Source organism: Varroa destructor, unplaced genomic scaffold, assembly GCF_002443255.2.
Source record: "Varroa destructor unplaced genomic scaffold, Vdes_3.0 BEIS01000005.1, whole genome shotgun sequence".
NCBI classification, from domain to species: Eukaryota; Metazoa; Arthropoda; class Arachnida; order Mesostigmata; family Varroidae; genus Varroa; species Varroa destructor.
The window spans coordinates 30835276-30859389 of record NW_019211458.1 but is presented as its reverse complement, the minus strand read 5'-3'; the positions used below and the strand labels follow the sequence as shown (position 1 = coordinate 30859389).

The window sequence follows — 24114 nt, the reverse complement described above, 5'->3', positions numbered from 1 at the left end:
TATTAATGACTATCGATTTCATTTATACATTAAAGAACATGTTAGAATGGAGGCCAGCTCTCTTCACTAACGCGTCATCGATTCATCTCCCTCAGAAATGTCAAATTTGTTGTTTTTTAAGTAGCAAAGTTCGTCTCACGTTTGAGCATACACATTATAATGCATTTCGTTAATCACTGCCTTTCAGCGCTCATTTACTAGCGGTTTTTTAAATGTCAAGAAAGATGGAAGCTAGAAACAACAATAGGTTGTTCACTCTAAAAGGTGACACAGTAAACTTCAAAAAAAAACAGAGTTGTTCCTTTAAAGGCTTAGGCTTCTTTTATTTTCAGAAAAGTGCGCACGTTTATAGTATATGACCTCTTGTCATTTGGATGGCAACTGGTAATCCCGCGAGTCTAATAGTTTTGGTTACGAGAACTTATAATGTATCAAAAGGTAATAGCGACAAGTTAAACATGAACAATTTTCTTATCAAGAGGTTGTCGAGATTTGGAAAACTGATGCTATGTAGCAATAATGGCCCGTGAGTATGGTGTATGACAGAGAACTGTCAACTGTGGATCCTGCACTTTTCTCATTTTGGTGTGAGACCGAGCGCTCTGGTACAATTGAAGTGGTACATTAACCTTGGCTGCTTAACGCTAAGTTTTTTCATTATTTTTTTTAATTGTCAACAGTACACTTCAGCCGAAGTGGTCGAGTTAGTGCTTACAATTATGTACAATGCTTACAAATAATACTTACTCCAAACCATAGAACAGATCCAATAAGCAACTGCAGCTATACGTTTGCTTTAAGGTAATAATATTAATTTAGTTGCATCTGCCAACATATGTAACCGTCTGCGATTGTCGCAGAGAGTTAATTTTTCATCAGAAATCACAATTCGGTCAAAAATACGTCATTACTTTAGTATGTTTTTAATCTCGGCTCAAATCAGACGACACCCATGTGCCTAATTATGTTTGACGTAGTTTACGTGACCATTGTCAATAAATATCGAATGCTTACGAATATTAAGCCTGAGTACTAACAGAGTGCTCTTTAAAATGGGTTGGCTTCCACCACAGCTCTCGTTATACGTTTTCGCATATCTACGAGACTTATTTTCTTACGTTTTCGTCCCGGAATTCGTTGAACCTCCAGCTTCCAGTATACCTAATACTGGATTCTGTACCGAATACACAGTTCATATGACGAGCTGTTTCTGGCATTTTAGTTCCAAGCTTGAATTCATATTCGTAAACTACTCGAATTGTTTCATTTCCTGTGGCTTATTGCAACCCGCCTGTAGAAATTCCGAGTGTCGATCTCCGAATGAACGGACTCAGATTTCAAAGAATACAAGCACATATCTAGAACACGAAAAAAGGTGTCGCGATGTCATAAACATCGGTAAATATAAGAGTAATGTTTATCACGCACCATACTTAGCGCCATACTTAGTAGCAAATGTATAGTACCGTAACGATATCGCACACGTGTTTAGAGCCGTAAAATATCGAACGATACTTTATAATTGCATTTATCATATTCACCATACAGTAAGTAATGCTTTACTTCACTTGTCAGCTCGATCACACATGAATAATGCAAGATTTTCTCTATCAGTGCTGCTTCTACCGTTATATTGCAGCGTCTGACTAACTTGAATGTTCATTACACAGTCCCATGTGTAACACCAAAACACATTTCAAGCAAATAACTAGCCTTCGGTCGTCGTCTTGTGTGCAAGCTATTGTCACACTACGATTGACATCTGTTGTAATAACAACCAATTAGCATAACACATATAATTGGCTTTCTTTTTGCGAAACGGAATTTTTCGTAAAATTTTTTCAGGCTATATGTTTGAGTGGAAATTTCAGTCGCCACTAGAAGTTGACTTATTGTTTCAGAATTCTCACTACAACGGTCTGCTTAACTTCAGAAATCTTTTGAAGGGAAATTTTACAATGATGGCTTCATTTATGTACTAACTAATTAACTTCAAATATCAATTGCACTGTGACTTTTGTGTATGGTCGGCTGTCAGCATGTTGATGTTGTAATGATTTTGTTTTGTTGTAACTTTCGGAGGCAGCGCGAGTTGTAATTCAACTAAATCCGAATTAAAACCTTTTTCCATCACATGTAAGAAAATCTTGGCCGTGTCTTGGATGCCGTAAAGTCACACACCAGTCTAGCGACTTTTGAACCTAGCCGCGTTCTGGCTCTGAAAAGAGCAACACTCTCCCAATTTGAATAGGCGCGCTTGTACACATGATCTTCCCTGCTAGTGGATCACATGAGCACGGGCCCATCTGTACGGCGCTAAAACAGTAAACTAGGCCACGGACTCTGGATCGTGATAACAGTGCTAAGCGATGCCCGTAAGCCGGTATAAACTTTTTGGCGCCCAAAATTTCGCATGCTGGCAAATGGATTTGTGTTTTGCTTAACTGCTACAAAAAACGACTTGGCTTTCTATGGCCAGTGCGAATGTCTTATTATAGTACTTTAAAATGTTATTGTGGCACTTTTTAGTGTTTGCATAGCACAGTAAATCGGTATTGTAGTACAGTCCTCATGTAGAACATACCCCATTGGAGTTACGTGTGGTACTCGTTGCCAAATCAACTTGGTTCGACTTGTGAATGGTAAGAGAACATATAGAAAAAAAAAATCGTGGATTGGTTAGTTTCAATAATTAAGCGACTGAAGTTAAAGTTTGTCGTAGGATCAATGAACAATGTGAACCTCGATACTGTTCTATACATTACAGCTTAAGATGATATTTATAGACTGCGGTAACTTGGGATGAATGAAAGTCATTGCGAAAGTACATATGGAATGCTACCTCTTAGTAGAATGAGTGTAAGATCTCTGATTTGAATTCAATAAACATCTGAATAAAAAAGTTAGGTTATATATCGGATGAAACGGGCTTCAACAGCCCATCAAGCTAAGTCTACAAAAAGATTGTCTATAAAAAAACCCTGAAGAGTTAAAGGACTCCATGAGGCTCTAGTGAATAGAACCTAAAAAATTTTGAAAAGCTTTGAATAAAAGTATATTCGCAACATTTCCGATTACTTGTTCAAGTCCATGCAGTACGGCCTGGTGGGCTAATAATTCAAAACGACAGGCAAGTGTTTAAAAATGTTTATATCAGCAAATCGTTTAAGAGAGTAATTGCTACATAATTTGAACAAAAATTGAAGTTGGCAGTATTTATAGCTAAATAAATGTAGCTATTTTCTGACCAACCTATTGTATCTTTCACCTCTTTACTAAATGGGATAATAATTAAATATATTAATTGAATGAAATCAAAATGACAATTACTTGGGTTAAGCAAACACTCACTTTATTTAGCTGATGACTGCGGCGTCATTCACGAAGTTCCCACCCACAATGGAAATCACAGCATCGCGAAGAATATTAAAACTAAACTTTCGAAAAAAGGCAAATAAAGTGCCGAGAAAAAATAAATCACTTCTAGAGGTAAGTATAATTTACCTGGTTCTTACTGTTATGTGAAGTAGTTCCAAAGGTGTTTGATTATAATGCTTATGATGTTTCAGACTGATTCGTTGAAACTGATACAAGTCAAAAGTATACGTACTTTCGAATAACCAGTCATCACACAGTTTGTATTTAAATTTAGCTGATAAAAATATTTATTAGACAGGCGACAGAATACGTTTAAAAACTATTCGTCCACAGGACAAAGTGTAGATTCTCACATTTCTTTAATCTTATTCCAATGGCCCCTTTAACTATGGTTTGACCGCATTATATTGCCTATGTGGAGGTGAATATCCTAATTGTACTTGTAATAGAGGTCACGTCGAATACCGTACAGTCATTCCTTAATACCCATAACCGAATAGCTTTTCTCACTCAATATAGTTTAAACACAGTTTTCGTGCTGGGTACGCTTACTACAAGAATAAGTGTTCCAGACCTGTGTTATGTTATATAACAAAAGTCTGAAACATTTATTTTTGCAACCGACGGGTTGTATTCCATGTCTTTGTCCGGTGTGGTGCATAACTTAAATCGTAGGGGAAAACGAAGATAAATTGATAGAAATTAATGCCGGTATGTGCCTCGAAGGATGGGAATGATATTGCGGGAGTATAACTGAGGTCAATGCCGGTACAAGGTTAACATCTCCAAGAACGTAGTTTATCATTCGGCTAAAGGCAACGATAACCCTGATAAATTAACGAAGAAACGGACTACTTCATATTTCGATAATGCAAGATGGCAGCCTTGTAATTATAGCAGTCTGGTTTTAGTAGAACTCGAACTCGAAAGTACCCTTGAGAGACGACAATATTATATTATTTCGTTCAAACGTTAGAGATTTAAGTCTTTTTAGACTTGCTAATTGAAGAAACGAGCACCTTTTCGTATATTTACATCAACAAAGGTTGAAAGTTGGAGAGACATTTAATTTAATTGTATAAATAGTTTGGTTATATATATATATATATATATATATAAATAGCTCTATACGAAAACCACAAAACTGGATTTTCGAAAAATTAATTCGGTTCATTTTCTGCCACAGAGTCCAATATGATGTTTTTGCTAGAAAACTATTGAAAATTTCTTTAAAATTATCATGCGACCGCTTACGTACCTAGCTTTTCTAGTAGGCGAACTCTCGCATGAAATTTTGAAAATTGAGATCAGTTTAAACTTGAAAAACGTAACCATAAGGTGTGCTTGAAGCACTATGCTTCAAGTGAGAGCTTTTTTGCAATCAAAGCATATGATAATTCACACAAACGAACGAGCTAACTGTTACAGGGTCCGAGGAAAACGAAAAATAGAAACATTTAAAACAGCGAAACTGAACAATCTAATCAAGGAGATGAATATTAGAGTAACGGAACAACTCTACTGAGTGAGGATCATGAGGAATAATTCAATGAAAACGAAAGTAGTACAATAACATGATCAAACTTCTAACGTGTTCGGGTCAAGGAAACCTGCACTTGCTATCCAATTGCATCTAAATTATTACACTGAAAACAAGTCGTCCTGATGTTAGGTTAAGGACGTAAATTTAGTTGTGTTTTTACATATTTCAGCACCTATACCATCTAGCCAAACATGATAGACTACCAGATCGGAAAATTTCTTCGACAATTCACAGTGACCTTAACGATATCATTGAGTTCAGGTACGTCTTATACTGGAACGTCTACATATATAGTATATTCATGCAGAACATTTAAGGAACACATTTATCTTTATAACGAGTACGACAATCTTCCTAAAGTATCCAGTCTCTCCTTTCAAAACCTCAGCTTTTATTCCGCTTTACGTTTCTGTATACACCATATGTTGTTTAACCGCGTCTATTACAGGTAAAACGATTTAGAGGCAAGTTCATTTTAATAGCTCGCCAATTAACACAATTCAACATAACTTCTAGATGAGATATGTTCTCATGCTCTCCAGCAAAAAGAAACTATGTCGAAGTTACTGACTAGTGCCATTACGTGTCACTTCGTAAGTCCTTCAGTGCACATACGTACCTCCAATTTGTCTTTAGCTTAAATGGACTTTCTAGCGTTCTAGCTCTGTTGATCAGTGTATCTTCCACGTACCTGAAAAGAAAAAAGAGTTACACTTGTAGCTAGAATTGTAACATTAGAGCCTCTTCTATCCAGACCCAAAACGAGCCGTAAAGCGGTATTCTATTGTACTTGCGGTGCGTGGATCTAATAGGTTCCGCCGCTAATAATATAGCAGTGAAGACCATACTTAAAAATGGACAAGAACAGAGCTCGGTATGTTTTGATCACGAAGGTCGACGGGGTCTCCCATCCTTTTTTAACATGACATTTCGTTGACTATATCTGGCCTCACAAAAACTTGTTCTTGTTAACCTTGTCAGTCCAAAAAAATTTATTCTAGCCGAAGATATAACCGAAAAGGTTAACCCTAAGAGGTCGCTTGTAGATGAAATACCGAGCCCTAGATGGATATCTGTGGAAGACCGCAGCTTGCATAATCCAAGTTTGACAGGCTTCCATTACTGTGGATTCAGCGAGCTCGTCTGTGAAAAAAAAAGTGGTATGTGGACGAAGGGTACTCAAATGTACTGGTTTTACTTGTCCAGTACATAATGACAGTGGTTCACACCACATGAGTTTTCAGCATCTGGTATCACGGCCAGATTCGCAACATCTCATTTCGTGCTATGCTTTGCTAAGCACCAACTCACGGACATATTGAGAATGATGAATATTATTCTTCCACAGTGAAGTTTGGCAGAACATATACACAGATAAACAAAAATGTGACATTGAAACGTTTCACTGGCGGGGAGCTCAGAAAATCGACTTTTGTGTCCAGGTTACACTTGTTTATCCTTACTGGAAACCGGGTAATCTATCGCCTGCTTGAAGACTGTTGAAGACTCGAGTTTCCCGTAAATGAGTCAGCTATAATCAAGCATCAAGTAGCTTTTGTCGACTTCATCGATGCACGAAAAGTCGCGCCGCAGTCGGCATTTATCACTGGCTAGAAGAAAAAATCGATTTTCGAGATTATTAAATATTTCGGAAATTTAGGTCAGAGTGAGGAAACTTGGCCAAAGTGCAAGACTGCATTAACGGAGGCAAAAAGGAAAAGATCGTCTGGATCAGGCAGGGTACCGACGTTCAACTATAAGCCCGCTGCTCACAATTTATAAGCGAACGATCTACTGTTATAAGCGGTCGGTCACGATAACGAGCTAGCTTAAACAGAGCTATTAACGTTGACGAGTCAGCTTTCGTTAAGGGGTAATAGTAGCAGTAGCTGCAGGAAACATGTGTCAGTTCACTATGCCCCGAAATGCCAGTATATTTCTTTGGGCTTTAGGGTGGCGACGATGTTCTTAAACGTGTACCACAATATCAGCCTGAAATTTGACAAAACACAAATACGGCGTTTTTTGTCATAGCCCATTTGAAGACGCAGCCATCTATCTAGCGTTTAAAGACGTGCGATGAAATTGAGCAGGTGTCCCTAGGCTTATTTAAAGGGCCTCACAGAAGAGATGACCAAGCCTCTCCAGCTAAGGCTTTTGCATGCTTATTTAGACTGCACTGTCTGGGGCTAGGTCCTCTCAGATGATAATTAGGAAATATGCGCGGCCGTCCATCAGAGGTGTGGAGAGCCTGACGTTTAAATTAAACATATGGTGTAAAGATACCAATTTCACTTAAAAAGGAATACTCAGAATTTCGGGCTCCGTCGACTCACGGTTCCACTTAGCTTGGTAAGTCAATGTTGAGGTTTTTCGAAACGACCAACGACACCCCAAAGCTTCGAAAATACATAAGATGGAAATCCGGAAGTTTCCAAATACATATCATGTGAGAAATCGAAATAATTAGCCTATAATCGTGATAGACCTCAGGTCCTGAACACCTATATATATATTATATAGAAACATCAATATCGTTCTATGTTCTTCAAGGTCTAATTGATGTGTAACGCACAGTCAGGTTCTGGCTGAGGATTCCGCAGTCAAACAAGTGTTTTTTAACAACAAGTCATCCCATTGGTCACTACGGGCTTTATTTCTACAATGAGATGCACTACATCACTTAGATGCAGCACTACATCAATTAGAACACTCATAACGTCATCGGCCATCATGTCACCACTGCTAATCTGTTTGCCTTTCACCTCTTACAGCGGCCTCAAGTTATTGATTCATTTAAAATTTACGACTCTACGCCAGAGCTAACAGCTAGTCGTCTTCGTCCTCCACCGAGAACTGATAGATTTAAAAGATTTTACGTTGTTCCATTACAGATCTCAGAAGGAAGCAGACAACTTCCCTGAACGCCGTCGATACAACTGTTTTCGTCGTAGTCAACGTAAACTCCCATTAGTTAGGAATATTTCTGACGATGTATTCAATCGGTCAGTAAAGGATACTATTATTTAGCCATGTCTGCCTTATATTTTTTCAGAAAAGACTTGGCCCTAATTTCTATTTATAATGCAGGCTTTAGTGGAAATACTGGTACTGGGAAATTTCTTTTCCCCAAACTCTGAGAACAAAAAGGATGCACTGTCGTCTTTTGAAGGACGTTTGGAGAATAGAGCTATATGATTTGCCTACTAGTTTACTTTGAATTGAAGTAAGCTCAACTCGATTTTTAGTTCAAAAAATATTTGAGGCAGATAACAGGTTCGTTACTTGTATCCCAATAATTAATGAACCATTGATCATGTCTTTCAATTCAAGAGATTTATTTAAAATCAATTATTGAGAGTCATTCCCCAAAAATATATTTCTTAAAGAGGTATCACCTTTCGGATCTAGAAGCAGCATACCCCCGTCACACTCAAATGAAAAATGAGCTAAATTGAGTTTTCGCGTAAACTAACCTGCAGCATGTGTCTTTCCAATATAATGCATCTGCAAATGAAACAAAAGAATCTCACTGACGTGCTCTCCATTTGGTACTTATGAAATCAGGCTGAAAGAGTCAATTCAGCAAAAAAGTGAGGATGAGACCCTGCAGGAATATCTCGCTGTAAGCAAAAAGCTTCGCAAAATTCCCGACGAGATTCATGAAAGTACGGCTCGAGACCTAAATGGTCAGTATTATATCTACTGGTGGGTCATGGTCGATATTGTCTTATATAAACTAAGCTAGCCAGCGTCAGTGTATGCGTATTTAAATTAATTTTAAATGTTATATTCAATATTTCAGCGGGAGCCGTACTCAGGGCGGTCAGAATGCTTTCTAATCTATATTTTTTCTGCTAAAAATGGTTGACACAGATGAGAACGAGTGGCCAGACCTTGACGATGACTACGAAAGTTCGTCAGAAGACGAAGCGTCCGTTGTCTCTGAAACCACGCTGGATCAGGACGATACTGTGGATTCCGAGTCGACGTCTGATGTTGACGACAAAGATTTTACTCTCATAGAGGATGCAGGTATGCTAAATAACTACAAAATATATTTATCTTTGCCTCTAGAACGGAGTTATACTGTCCAAAATAATGTTCTACTTAATTTCAGATTTTTCCAAATGACGCGCGTGTGAGTGACGCAATCATGTTATCCCGCGGAGAAAACCACATAGCCTTTTTTGTGATTTCGCTTTTTATCTTTATAAGATAATGATAATCTTAAAGAAAGTAAAAGCATGACAGTAGCCATTCTTTACGCTTACGCACGTAGAGACAAGGAAACCCTGCATTGCCGAAAAATGGACGTAAGACAAATAATGAATTAAATACCACTCGAAACCCGACAAATTTTGGTTGCGTTTTTAAATATATGGCGCATAAAACAAACACCGTCGCAACTGTTACAAAATATAGATAACTAAGGTTCTATAGATATTTGGATTAATTACGACGCGACGACAATGAAGATTATCAATATTTGTCTAGACACAGAAATTTATTATATAACAAGATTATGTTGGAAACTGAAATTTGGAAGAAAAATGTCGAAGTTGTCGGTCCGGTCTGCCCTAGCTGATTTTCTTTTTTCGGAATTTCAGCGCCAGCTTTCGTTTATTTGATGAAAAGTGTGTTTAAACCCATCATTCTTCGTTATATTTTATATTTTGAGATTCTAAATACACCAGCAACTAATAGCTGATTCCATGCGTAACAGAAATCTGTAGCCATACACACAATTTTTACGTGCAGTATTTTCAGTTAAACTGTGTAATGTGTGGCTACTTGGCTATTATTCATTCCTCAAGCAACTATACTATAGTGACTTTGGACGCGAAATACACTTAAAATAAGGAAATTTATTGGATGGGATATATTTCGAACCAACTTTTGATTAAAAGAAATCATTCCAAGAGGTTTTTTAGAATATTCCGAAATTTAGGTCTCATAGTGCCGTTCACTGCTACAGGTGGTTGACATTTAGTACGACACGATGTGGGTCAGTTCGACATCGAATGTAGATTTCCTCACGTGTCCTTAGGTTTTGTAGGTAACTTAGCGGAACGATCAAATAATAATTAACTAGTCCAACTAGGACAGCAGGCAGATGCGTTGCGAGTGTGCCGATAGTGTATTCTAGCCGAAATTTATGATCAAGATTGATCGCATTCGCGATAAAGATTATATTAGCGTAACCAGAAATAACTTATAAATCACTAATAATATTGTTGGCGTCTAAGTACTCTTAGACTCTAACGTATTATTAATATTTTTGGTTATTGCTTTCGTTTCTAAATGTTGGTGCAAATTTCATATCGCTAAAAGGCCTTTGTGCCAGTGGGCTATCGCCATAATCTTGACCTTATCACATTCTATGTTGCAAGACCTAAAATGATGGTGCTGTGAATAGCTTCTTGATAGACCGCGTCCTATTGTATCGAACCCACTTTTTATGGACCTAGCAAGACCCTTTTGAGTAATGCTGTCAGCTGTAGGATCTTAGTTGTTTTTTCGTATACGTCATACAATGCTCTGGATTGTTTCGGCAGCTTTTTGACATACTAATAATGTACCTAGAAAATGCTATTTTTATACCAAATTAAGAGCTCTAACTAAATTTTTTTTAATTTGAAAAAATTATTAAAACAAGCTGCTTTTCAATGGCGTATAAAAGATGGTTATCATAAAAACCAGGATTTAGGGTATCGTTTGTTTGTAAGGAAAAATAATCATAAGAATGTTAATTATTATTATAATATATGTCTACCTTTGGTTTCAGATAAGGCAGTAAATTTGACTGAGTGTGTTCTTTTACCTGAAAGTAATAGTATCCCATTTGAGATCCGCTCCCGCACGCGGCGACGTAATATGGGTATTATTTCGGAAAACGTTCTTACAGAACATAGGTCTCATGACCAAGATTCCCTCTGCAATGCCCTGAAAAATTCCTGTTGTGTAGTCCTTCAGCGACTAAATGATAGCGATATATCTTGCTGCAAGCCCTCCGTAGACGACCTCGCCAACAGTAAGTGGTTCTTTATGCGCAATGTTTTTAAATTAAATGTTAACGCCAATTATTTTTTATGTTATTTACGTTCTTCGCCGGTCTTTTTTACAAATTAGCATACATTAATGTATGCAGATATACATTAATCACAAGCAAGACAACGCCCTTACCTATAAACGGGCCGTCGCCAATTACCAGCTATTGTTATACTATCGACATATGTAAATCAAGACTTCGCTGTTTCAAGAAAATAGTTTGACAAAGGTTTATTTAGCTTGCGTTAATTCCTTTTGTTGTCACGCGATATACTTAGTAAATGCGTGATAATGATTCAAAACGTGAATTTCTGCCATGTCTTTCCTATTATTTACACCGTTTACACATAAAGTTAGCTTTTCTTTGTTCTGTGTTTTTGTTGTGCTTGTGAACGATTTCAGTACCTTCGGCTTTCGATCCACCAAGTTGTTCAAGTTCTATTTCGCAATCATCACTTAATAATGACGATATGCGGACCCAACTGGAACTTGGCGAAACTGCGAAAACAATTGACCACACGACCGAGACTCACGTTTTCGCAGATCTGGCCGATGAGAACACATTTTTTAATGTCGCTCAAGGAAAGCCAACCATACAAGGTGATCTTGACTCTAGTACAAATGGTTATAAGAACCTAATAGTAAAGCCGTAACATGAATCTACCATTCATTGTATAAACAATAACAAATTAAGTCGATTTGGATTAGACAATAAGTTGCATGTCGTGTAGTATTATGTTGACATATTGCCTATAAAAGGTAGGTGCGTAACTCACGAGATAAAGGAACTTACGTACCTAGTTGAGGTGTCGAAAAAGTCCTTTATCTTGTGGGATACGAGTAATGATAAAGAATCTACGTAAAGCAAATTATAGTTTCACACCGGAATATTTTTTTCGGGTAAAGTTTTAATGTAAAGGTGTCAAATTATGGTACAACAAAGCACGGAATTTTCTAACGGAAAACGTAGCAATCTAAAAATTGCTCTTTGGGAGTGGACATCTATATGATTAATCGGACGATTCAATCTACTTCCGAAAATTCTACCTATGATCAAAAAATTCACAGTTGGCCCCTTTTGTGAACGAATTCTTGTCCATTTCAGCGCCTTCGAGTGAACCCCAAACTCCAAAGAGTAATAAGAAGACAGCCCCAAATAAATTGGGCACTTTAACACTTGGTAAGGAGCATATTTGCCTTGGAAATGACAGTGTGCAATTACGCACTGGATTATTGTGTCACAATTTCTGATGACAAGCTTAGCAGGTTTTTTGGCCCACAAATCTCATTAGTACATACACACACGGAATGTAATAGAGTTTGTCTGCACTGCAGCGCAACTTTACATTTTTTTGGCTAAAAACAGTAAAAAAAATCGTAGTGAATCCGTCCTAATGTGTTAGTGAAACGAGAGAACATCAATTTGAGAAAAATAATTTGAATATTTTTTCTATGTGAAGTTGAAGTAGCACAGAAGTTGCGCTTCACCAAATATTTGAGTGATTTTTTTGGCAAATGTTGTTTCAGCCTCTTTGAGTCGGCTGTCGACGCTAGCATCTCCAGGCAACACTACTGAAACGCCAAGCCAGAAACGACTTCGCGAATTAGGAATATGTACGTGCATTCTTAAGATTTCATATTTTAAAAATTCAGTTTGATTGATAAAATACACAAAAAAATCTATATAGTTACATCTTTCAGCTTCGAAAGCGTTACTAATTCGATATATTACTTGAAAAAATCTGGTCCAACATTCCGCTGGTAGAATTTTATTTTTGCACTTGCAGGAAGCTTTGACTTTGTTCTGAAATTTAACTTCGTTATTTTTAGATGTGGCATGTTTTAACCAAAATTTAGTGAGACTCCCTCTATTAATCTCGCTTCACGGATGGTTGCTATCAAGAAAATGACTTGCAGAGCAAAGAAAATATTTCGGATTAAATTAGTGGTTTTAATTTCAAGTTGAAGCTGTGGTAGATTGTGATATTCAGTTTTAGAAACAAAGAAAAACACCCCATCTCCCAGACAGAATTGTGTAGGCAAAATATAAAGGATGACAAATATATTAATAGTTTTATTTTTGTAGTACCATTCACGAATTCTGTCTTCTCACTTCGTCGGCATTTTTTTCCCCCAGTATCAAAGCTGAGGCGAAAAATTGAGTCTCCTTCGTCAACGTCACATAGATCGACATACTCGGATAGTAAATGCGCCAAGAGGAACAATCTAAGCAACAACGAAACCTACAACAGCAACACAATCATCAAACGTTTTGCTACAATTGATATAGCGTCAACACCGAAAAAACGCAGTCGCCATTCAACCAGTAGCAAACAACTTGAAAGAACGGTTCAGGTTTTCGCTACACCATCGGTAATATTTTTTTGGTTCTAATTATAACAACTTAGCGCGGCAACTTCCAAGTTTGTAGATAGAAACTGAATGCTTCATACAAAAAATACTGGCACCATATATGCACATTATACACCATTGTACATATATGTAACATTTATAATACCTACATGTTAAAATGAATACTTGCTTTCATTATTTCTGTTTACTGTTTTTTTACTGTTATTTATACAAGAAACGTTCAGATTTGCGAAAATTAACACGATTTTTTAATAAAAAGTATGTAGTAAGTAGGCAAGTATTTCAACCTGTATTGCTATTGTTATTAGATAAAATAAACGACAGATTATTGAATGAAGCCACAAAAAAGAGGCCTAGGATAGGGATTAAGTCTATCCTAACAAATAAGATTGCATTAGTCAAAATGTATCTATGCCTTGAAAACAGCTCCGGTCCGACCGACAAAGTTTTTTTTTTCAGTAAACCTTATAATTTTTGAAAACGACCGATTGTCTAATCGTCCTCTATACTAACTACTACAGCCTCCCTGTAGGAAATAACTAAGCCTTCAAGTTAATTCATATTTTTATATTTTCAGCGACCTTTCCGGACTCTGGAGGATGCCATGGCTCCAACTATTGACCTAACACATCTCATTGAAATTCGTAGCGTACCACGCCGCGACTTCACGTATATTTAACTTATCTGTTGGCTAAATAGACGACGTGGTATCAGCAATAAAATCTTACTTACTTACTTGAGCTTTACTGGAAAATGTTACTAAGACCGTCGTTCGTACTGCTTCATTCACATGAATATTTTTTTGAAAGATTTTACAATGCAAAATATGAGTAAATAGATTATGCATATTGTGGATTTTTGTTCATAGCAAAATATCGCATAAAAATGCTTAAGAAGCTAATTCGATAATGCAGTATTATGCTTGACTAAAATATTTAGCTGCCCTTGCCCGGTATTGTACTGCTTGGAAGCTGAAGTCGTAAAAAATGCCGGTTCAGTAAGATAAAAGCCAATCAGGAACATACATTATTAGAGGCCAGTGCAAAATAACCAAGTGACATGGGCATAATCAATGCCGTACTATAATAATGGGGTGCATTCACTTACTACTACATATTAATGTAAATGAATATTTTGTACATAGTAATATGAATAGGTGTTTTATTGGTGTGAAGGGATGTACGGTATTAGCACATTGTTCCTGACCATCTCCTTGTAGTAGTGAACTTCATACACAAATTATATGCGTTTTTTTCTCTAAGGCATCAGTTCTCATGTTTTTATATCTTGGTAACCAACGAAACTTCAAATTCGCTAGTTAGATTTCAGCAAATTAACCAACTTAGCGAAGTGATGCATATCACACATGACATGACTTTAATTCAGATCGGCAGGGATCAGCATCATAATGAAACGTGCTTGTAGTGTGAAGCGCTTAAAAGTCAGCGGGCATGAAAATAAAAGGATTCAACCCTTAACGGCATATATGGCGTCTACTACAACAGTCAAAAAAATTATTCGTCTAAATGTGAGTCGAACGGTCCCCGCCATGAATCATGTAACTTCCAAATCCGACAATCTTGAGCAAAGTTACAATTTATGTCGATAAAAATTTTGTAGCTAATAAGTTATTCAGAAAGCATTTAAATTTAAACCCGATATAATTTCCGAAACGTCCACGGGTAATTCGGGCAGATTAATGGTAATGATTGCTTTTTACGTAGCCCGGCTATAAACAAATAGCTTGGTAAATAGCGCTTTAAAAACGGCGGGCCTATAAACGCAAAAGAATTTACCAAACAAAATGCTAAAAAGTACACCTTGAGGACTAAAATTATGGTCGATAGGAAGATGTGCAAAACGATTAATCGCAAAAAAAATTACCAGAAATAGATTAGGCAAAAAAATAGCATCGAACAAGAGGGAAGGCGGCTTTGGTGATACTCTTGGGGCCAATGAGTATCAAGCAAATGAGCAACACTACCATAGCTGCCAGAATCTTGAATTCCTGAATAATTTTATAAATGTGTAAGGTTGTATTCGACAGTACAGTGTAGTTACTTGATAACAACGCACGACCTCACCGCCACGCTTCAACCATGGCCTGGATCGAGAAAGATAGCATCGAGCAGCGGCTTCAGTTCCCGTATTCTCACCATCTGTGTCATACATTAGTTTTTATACTTTGAATAAAACGATGGATGACATAACGTATCATTCCGTCGTTGATTTCAAACAGGCCATTAATATAGGGATTAGATTAGGTTAGTAATGCAGTTACTAGTACACAGCTGTTACGATGTTCCCAGAGCGCCAGCGTGCGTCCATAAAGCATCAAAAAGAGTACATCTGAAATTTATTAAAATATCATTGTTTTACCTTACATTGTTTTTCGACCCGTTAAATGGCTCTAGCCAACTTAGTGATTTGATTTTAATCCCACATTCCTTTGCTCTGTCTAAGGTAACTGCACTGATTTGTATACATATTTTATTGCGAGATCTATTAAACATTCTGAGATTAAAGCCGTAGGCGTCATAGCCGTTAACACATAACCATGTCGTAAATAAAACTGACAGCATTTGAAAGTCTATTGTGAAATTTGTAATTGCTAAATGTACAGTAATTCAAGGCTTTTTCAGAATCTACTGGATGATTGACAGAAAGGCTCTTATTCGTATAGATTGATGAGAAACATAAACTGTATGGGAAGCTTACGTATTCTAGCTAGTAGAAAAAGCGATAATTAAAAATAAACGTAGCTTAAACATTTTTGCTTATTTTAGCCACAATGTAGTCATGCATGTTCCTATAGGTGGACATAGCCATATATGTTGTTGAAGTGGAGCATCGATCTTATCCCTTCCCATTGTAAATATAGTAAATCTATACAATGGTATGCTCATATGGTATACCATATTCATGTATGACATCTCTTCCGTAGAGAATTCCTATAAGAGATTAGATCACTGCAATATTTTTTAAATGTTCCACTCTTTATCAAAGCATAGTTCCTTTAAAGTCTAGATTATATATCTAACGTAGAATCAGGGTTATTTAAATACAAACAGCCTATAGTACATCCGTTCTGCATTTTCTTTATTTTTAGTTTGTCTTAAGCTTGTATAACAATCGTTGGTTTTCCATTGGTCAGGGTATCTATTTATTCATTTCCTAAGGACAGAAAATCGAACGCACATCGAAATATAAACGAAGTAAGCTCTTACTCATATCGATCACATGTAAAAAAGATATTTATGAATATTGTGCAAATTCAATAACAATACACTCACTTCCTTATCAACATTGGAGGATTTTTTCAACAATGTTATATATATATATATATATATATATATATATATATATCAAGTAAGTCTATTGCAGATTGTAGTAATCTCTCTTTTCAACATCGGTATATAACACTTGTTTAAATATACGACCGTTTAAGCAGATTCATTCTTTCTTCTATAGTTTTTGCGCTCCCTAGGAGCTTGCCTAGCTTGGGAGGTCTACAATGTACAAGTTTCTTTCTATAAAAATTTCTAGTTCCTATTATTGATTTCAATGCGGTTACCTTTATGACTTTCCCTGAGCTAGCTGCGTTCAATACGCCCACGAGCAGAAAAAAAAACTCCAGCTCAAACAAATATCACGAAGCGCATAGAAGCCTGAAGGCGGGAAGAATTGTTTCTTCGAGGATGCCTAAATCGTTCCTGCTAAAAGATTGTCAGAATTGGCACCAGCAGTGTCAATAATCGCCTGTGACATTTTCTCTGTTCCTCTGCTAGGCTTGCGAGTATCGACACCACTAAACGCCTGCTATTTACCTGAATCTTTATCAGTAATAACTGCCTATGCATAGGCATGGCTTGGAGATCAAGGCCAGCCTAAGGATCGTTTGTAAATCTAATGCGTTAACTGCTGCCATAAAAAAATTGTAGTCATACCAGACTACCAATAATAACTACATCGGCCACTAGCTAAACGTAAAAGTTGCGTCAAAGTTTGCAAGCCAACTATGTGCTTCGAAAAGCAGCCCTTAGGGTTAGCGCTTTACAAAATGGCTGATTAATTGTGGTTGAACATCGATTAGGTCCAGGTAGCATAGGGCATTAGCGTCATTGATTAGCTGGCTAATGCATCCAACTACACTTTACAGGATATCCTAGTGTACGTCGCTTACGGCAAGATTTGAACGGTAAATCACAATGTCCTTGAGCTATAGACGTGTCTCGAAAGTCCTGCCCGCCACTAATGATATTTGTTAAAACTTTGACAGCTAGGAAAACTACGCGAGTATCATATGAGTAAAGCAATTCAACAAAAACTGAACATGCATTGTCTACCCATCTTGCTGTACTGCTTGACCGTGTGAGAAGTGCGTAGGCAGTATCGCGCCATATATATTGGTTCGGTTGCAGGCCTGCCATCAAAACGAAAATGAAATTATTCTTAATTAATGTGTTGCGCAGGATGTTATTCCTAGTATACCGAATAATATCTTCCGCTAAAAATCTCTAGTCACTGCTATTATCCACTTAACAGCGATGCTCGTTGCATTATCAACCTCTACTGATCATTACTTGATGAAGCTACATATTGCCTTCCTCATCTTTTTTCACAGTTAAAAAGTTGTTATTAGTTGCTTTTGCTAATTAATTCACAATACTGAGCTCGCCCAAAACACGAAGAGCTTTGCACGCGATTATTGGCGCACATTGAGAACAATTAGTATAATATTAAGCATCTATTGCTTATATAACGTACTCTGGTCGCTCGTTCAGCTCATTTTAAGTAACTCTCTTGTCTATATTGTGAAATATCTACGTACTGTGAAACCTATTCATATCCGAGTTCTAATTACAAATTACCAATAAATCTCTCTAGACAAACGTTAAAATTGAACGCAGTATTGAAGTTTACGCCGGTATTCGACAGAGCTGCATAATAAGATAATTGCTAAATAGTGAGACTAATGAAGTGTCGCATAAAAAGCACCTGTCTATAAATCCTGCACAAATCGTGGCACTGCTTGGAATTGACAGAATGCATCCTGAAGCTGATTAATTGAATTTGTTAATTTCTTGGAGCATTAGCAAGATCAACTGCACAAAAGACGGGAGAATGTTGTACAGTGCTACCGTGAGAAAAATTATAATGACCCAGTTTACATTCTCAGTCGATAATTTAGTGTTAACATATGACTTAATAATACATATAACTATACACATGGAGCCGAATGCATCTAAGGAATCCTAATGCGTCTATAGCATAGTAAATTTTCTAAACATATTTTAGGCAGCTACTTTCACAGTTCTCCAGTTAAACGGATTTAAAACTCTTTTTGATATTATGCATTTCCGCTATATAAGCAGAACAAGTTAGGAGAAGACAGGTTTTTACGAAACGTATTGACATTCGTACGTAACATTTAAATTACTTTTATACCCCATCCAGTCTAATGTTTTATTCTTAAGTTAGCCGTATCGCTTAATTGCTAACTCTAGAAAATGTATATCTAGTGCATGCATTATACCACTCAAGCTATCTTGAAGTAAAATTTAGCGGCATTTTATTATGATTAGGATACTATAAATATTATATTACTACCAACGACACGTGAAGTGAAACGATTTGCAAAATATTCCAAAATTGCACTCTCTAGTATCTCCGTACGATTGACCCATTCATTTTCTATACTTAGTAGTTTCGTCACGTTCATAGCTGTATTGAGGCCAAAGAATAGACATTTGAAAACTTCCATACCACTTTATGCGTAAGGCGGGATATTTATGAATTCGAGTTCAGGTTAAGCATATCTTGCTTTTTTGCTGTCTGTCTTACATTATAATTAAAGTAATAGTTTTATTTATCCAGAGGTTTTTGGCAATTTAACGTTTATGTTACGTCATTATTGCCCCTTATTTATCTTATCCCCCACAGGCCTACGCGAGTATGAACACGGTCTATTCAAACCTTACGTTCTGTTCTTAGGTGTAGGATCATTTACTGCTACGGTAGACGTTTCGACGTCCTCGGATGATCCGATGCAACGACAAGCGTCTGACGTCGTGCTAATGCTTCTACTCAAGAGATTCAGTTGTATCTTTTTTCAAGCTGCTTAAGAAGTGCTTTTCTTACGCCTGAAACCTGCTAATTCATTTTGACAGATCGCGTATGAAAGATATCCTTCCGATTTTCTCTCATAAGCTTCTTTTTATTTCGCAAATTTTAATAACTAATTAGCGAAAGTATTACGCTTCGTCACTACTTAGAAGCTGACAGAATTTAATTCTCTGAATGAGCAAATAACTTATAGTGTCCAATAGCGCGTTCAGTCGAATCCTAAGAACATTTCTGGTAGTTTGCAAACATATTGTTTAAAAAATTAAAGCATAAAACATTGATAGTGCCTAGAAGTGGTCACAGCGAAAGGCAACCAATCCAACCAAGGCACTGAAAATCATAGAAAAGTTATAATCATAAAACAACTGAAGCTCAAAATACGATAGCATGATATATTGTCCAGTATTTAATTTCACCTTGCTGACGTCACTTTTTTTCATTTTGCCGCATAAAATCTTGAGACTCATTTCCCGCAGGTTTTACAGGCGGTCCTTTTAGAAAAGGAACAGGCTTTACGTGTACATTAATAGTCATGCGGCCAGAAGTTCCTAAACGCAAACCATGTGTGAAACGATACGCTAATTTATACTTCAGTTGTGGGAACGATAACCGGCAACACAAAACCGGCATTCAGAACTTTCAGTTACAAAATGACTGTAATACCACTGTGCATCAAGATAATGTTCACTTCCTTTTAAATTACTTTATTATACGCACTTCTACATCGCAACAAGGTTTCTAACATTTCTTTGACGTGTGAACTTCATTCTGCCCTAATCCTAATCGCAATATCATTGCAAAGCAGAATATCCACAAGCTATTTTTAGGACATTTTTTTGGTACCTCTTTTTATACATTAACTTTTTCCGATAGTACAAGTTATTCAAGTTGCTTCAAGAAATGTGTGTGCTGACGCGTGCACTAAGCCGGTTTTACGCTCGCATCTTCGAAGCCATCGAAATATATGTGTACGTAGAGCTATACCCCGCCAAGAGGTTAATGCAGCACCTTCCATCGACAAACAAGTTTCTTATATGCAATAAAACAAAAAATGTTATACTGCGGAAAACCATTATCTGAGTCGATTCCGTTTGCCCAATAGCTAGTCTAAGCACCATCCGGTAAACCGATCTGGGTGGGCTTGAACATGTTGGTCATCAAACGCGAACAAATTCTTCGGTTGGCGGCGACTCCGCTGATATCGAACAGCGGACGGTAGCTTTGATTCTGCTGTTTCTCTTGGCGCCATGCGCTGCGCTGTTGCTCTAATCGTCGCTCTCGCGCCACAAGTTCAAATTTGCGCGCGCTCTTCTTTTGTGGTACATGCAATATCGCCGATTGGTGGCCGGCCATTCCGAGCCAACGGTGTGGTTCCTGACGAATTGCCGAATAATGTTTGGTACGCGGCCGCTGGCTGCTCCGACGCCGCCATATTGGTGCCACACTTAGTCTCATCATTGTGCCGGTGTGTGCACGAAAAGTGGCTGGTCTGCACTGTTGACTTACGAGTGGTTTGGTCTGTCTGAGGCCCTGCGAAGTCGCGACCACTGAAGAAAAAAGTACAGCAGCAACAACGACAGTTTCTTGCTTCCATTCAGTTTTGTTACTTTGTGCTGTACCCAGCTATTGCAGTGTTTACGAGACGCTAAGGTTTTCTTTTCGGTATTGGTGCCGCGGATTGTTCGCTGCCTCCTCGATCCGCCTGCCTCGCAACGGTAACGTTTTGGGTAGTGACGGCAACAGCAGTAACAATAAAACAGACTAATAACGAAAGCGTTTCTTCGCAGACTTCGGCGGTATCTGTTTTTGCACGAAGCTATCGGACCTTGTGTCCTTTGTTGTAATCGTCGTGCCTGCCGGAGTTGTTAATCCGTAGCAACAAATAGTCAGCCAACATGTCTGACGCAAACAAGGACGCCAAAAACGAGGCTGAGCAGATCAACCTGAAAGTGGTTGGCCAGGATGGGGGTGTTGTCCACTTCAAAATCAAGAAGCACACGCCGCTCCGCAAACTGATGGCAACGTACTGTGATCGTGCAGGACTGAACATTCAAAATGTTCGATTCCGCTTCGACGGTCAGCCGATCAATGAGTCAGACACTCCATCCGGGTTGGACATGGAGGACGATGACACGATTGACGTGTTTCAGCAGCAAGTCGGTGGCAGTGGGATAGTGCTGTTATAAGAAGCACCAGTTTGTCTATGATGTAAACAACGGCACGATGCGGTAAACATTTTACTATTAACAACTACCACAGTGTCGAGGGCGTTCAGGCTAGCGGAGACCGGGAACCATAAGGGCGTTCGAAGGAAGGAGGCTGAAGGAACAGCATTAAGAACTGTCATTTTGGCATCACATCGAGGCCGGGTGGCACCTATTAAGCAGGTCACATCGTGGTCTTTGTATGAACAGCGTTTTACGTTTGTGTGTGTATGAGTGAATCTGCCCTCCTATGTGAGCATTGGGCGCCTGTAGTGCTCCCAGCAACCGGCAACGACAAGAAGCGCTCAGATTGAACCGAATCGAATTAGTTAAGCAAACTATGCGTATACATACACGTAAGGTACCGTAAGGAAAAAATCAAGTAGATGTGGCACACGTCGCTCCTTATTATCGTCCCGTATCAACCGTTAAATAACAGTTCATGGAAATTCTTCAAAATTAGTCAAAAGCGGCAATAACTGCTGTACTACAAGCTGTTAATAGGTGATGAGAATTTTTAGTGTTTTCGCCTCACGTTGGGCAGCTCCTTAGTTTAGGTCCGACGTCAAGTGACGATATCTGGTTCGCCAGCTTTGAGTACTTGGCTTTTGCTGAGGTTTATGTTGAATCCTAAAAATATTTAGCATCAAACCTGCAGCAATTAATTACTATATCTACGACTATAGCTATCTTTTTTCGCAGTAAGGCTGGTGAACTCTTTTCTTATGTGTATGATGTATGTGATGTGTACTAATGCCATGATGGCTGTGGTAGTGAGAGATTCCGGCGTCAAATCAGCTCTACTTCAACTTCCTTCAGCTCCGTCGCCTTGAAAACGAAACAATGGAGAAGTAGAGAAAGACAAACACGACAACAGCCAAGACGTTTTAGCGAACACGGCAGCAAGAGCAACAGGGGCCGAACTCCAAAAATCAATATCGCAACAACCAAAAAATTACATAGCTCCCGCTCCTGGACAGTAACAGCCATTGTAGACCGCCGAAGAAGCAGCAAGACCGCCCTCGTGCTGGTAATATCCAGTCCAAAACGGGAAAATGACTTACCTATATGTTTACACATATATATTGAGAGAAAGAAATGAAAGAAAGCCTTTTTGCAGACACAGCGAACACCTACAGATATCGTTTTATTAAAATACTAACATGGTTTGATAGTATCACAGAGGCACATGGGAAACAAGATAAAATGCCGCCATATCTCGTCATTACACACGAACACATCACGCCTAGACATATACCGAAAAGAAATCAGAACCAAATACAACCAACCAACAGCAGCGATAATTATAACCTATGGCGATGATAAGGATTAAAGAGGTGCCGTTGACTATATATATATATATATATATATATATATATATATATATATATATTAATGATATGATCATTATTAATTACTACGAAATATACTAAGTGCGACGAAGTGGAAGGGAAGAAGGTGATGAAGAAGTGAGGCTATTGAGGGAAACATGAAAAAGGAGATAATTATGTGGAAACAGCAGTAGTAACAGAAGTCATCCGAGGAAGGACGATGATGAAAAGCGAATCGAAAAACACACCTGTACATATATGAATACCCATCAACTATATTTTATTATTACGCCTGTCACCATAAACCAATAAACGAAGAGAGTAAGGGATAATAGAACAAAAAAAATTATATGTGTACACTCTAAAACATTGGGTGCTCTTGCTGCTAGCAGTGGTGATGTCCCTGTATTTAGAGAGAAACAGAAGGAAGAGGAACGCTTATGGACGACAATGGACAACATCGCAAGGAAGTGTGGACGAGAACAGCTGTTGAGGAAAACATGATGGTAGAAGTTGGAGGACGTTGGGACTAGCTATATGATAAAGAAAAAGTAGCGCAGACTTTGAAACGAACGAAATAGAACACACGTTGTTATAGTGACGAGTATAATCGAGTAATAAAAGAGGACAACAAAAACATAAAAATAAATAATATGGTTAAAGTGTAAACAGAGAATTATGGCGTCAGACATTATTAGGAATGAGGAAAAAATTAAGGTTGTATCCAATATACGAAAGAATGGAAGAGGTGCGCGAAAACGAATATTAAATACTAATGATGATGGTTTGCTGTGACGACGTTGATATGAGTACTGTCTCAAGAGATGGCTAGATAAAAAACAAAGTTGAGTAAAAAACAAAGAGAAAATAAAGAACACCGAGGAGGTGGAAAATAAATTTGGTTCTCACGACACACGAAACATTAACCTTTGCCTGTCCTACTTTGTAGGATTGAATCCTCTAGCTTTAGAAGTAGGATCGTCTTGTTTTACAAGTTACACGTTTGTTCAAGTTTGTGGTGCTGTTGAACTTCAACAGCCTTAGATACCTATACTACAGGGAATTAAAGGTACTGGCTTCTAATGCTTCAATTGATAGTTCTTGCATT

The 24114-nt window shown here is 37.8% G+C and overlaps 2 protein-coding genes and 1 long non-coding RNA gene across 5 annotated transcripts; 2 read left to right on the top strand and 1 right to left on the bottom strand.

Annotated features, from left to right (window-relative positions):
- The first annotated feature begins 320 nt into the window (after window positions 1–320).
- Window positions 321–15938, top strand: LOC111251556 (uncharacterized). Of its 3 annotated transcripts, none has more exons than XM_086991127.1 (12): window positions 321–1547; window positions 3361–3489; window positions 5091–5182; window positions 7816–7926; window positions 8489–8610; window positions 8798–8956; window positions 10710–10955; window positions 11375–11572; window positions 12078–12152; window positions 12500–12586; window positions 13110–13345; window positions 13923–15938. In XM_086991127.1, exons 2-12 carry the CDS (start codon window positions 3364–3366, stop codon window positions 14022–14024), a joined length of 1554 nt encoding a protein of 517 aa, XP_086847253.1. In that variant the 5' UTR covers window positions 321–1547; window positions 3361–3363; the 3' UTR covers window positions 14025–15938. The 3 variants fall into 3 exon arrangements, with proteins under 3 accessions (XP_086847253.1, XP_022663963.1, XP_022663961.1); XM_022808226.2 differs by lacking the exon at window positions 321–1547 and adding an exon at window positions 2029–2642; XM_022808228.2 differs by lacking the exons at window positions 321–1547; window positions 7816–7926 and adding an exon at window positions 2025–2642.
- On the bottom strand, window positions 5169–20454 carry LOC147755556 (uncharacterized). Its single transcript, XR_015329192.1, has 4 exons — window positions 20315–20454; window positions 19888–20019; window positions 17692–17768; window positions 5169–5612 (listed from the first exon to the last, which is right to left on the bottom strand). It is a non-coding gene; the product is annotated as an uncharacterized LOC147755556 (long non-coding RNA).
- Window positions 20455–20927: 473 nt separating this feature from the next.
- On the top strand, window positions 20928–23932 carry Sumo (Small ubiquitin like modifier). Its single transcript, XM_086991138.1, has one exon. It carries the CDS (start codon window positions 21367–21369, stop codon window positions 21655–21657), a length of 291 nt encoding a protein of 96 aa, XP_086847264.1. The 5' UTR covers window positions 20928–21366; the 3' UTR covers window positions 21658–23932.
- Window positions 23933–24114: the final 182 nt, after the last annotated feature.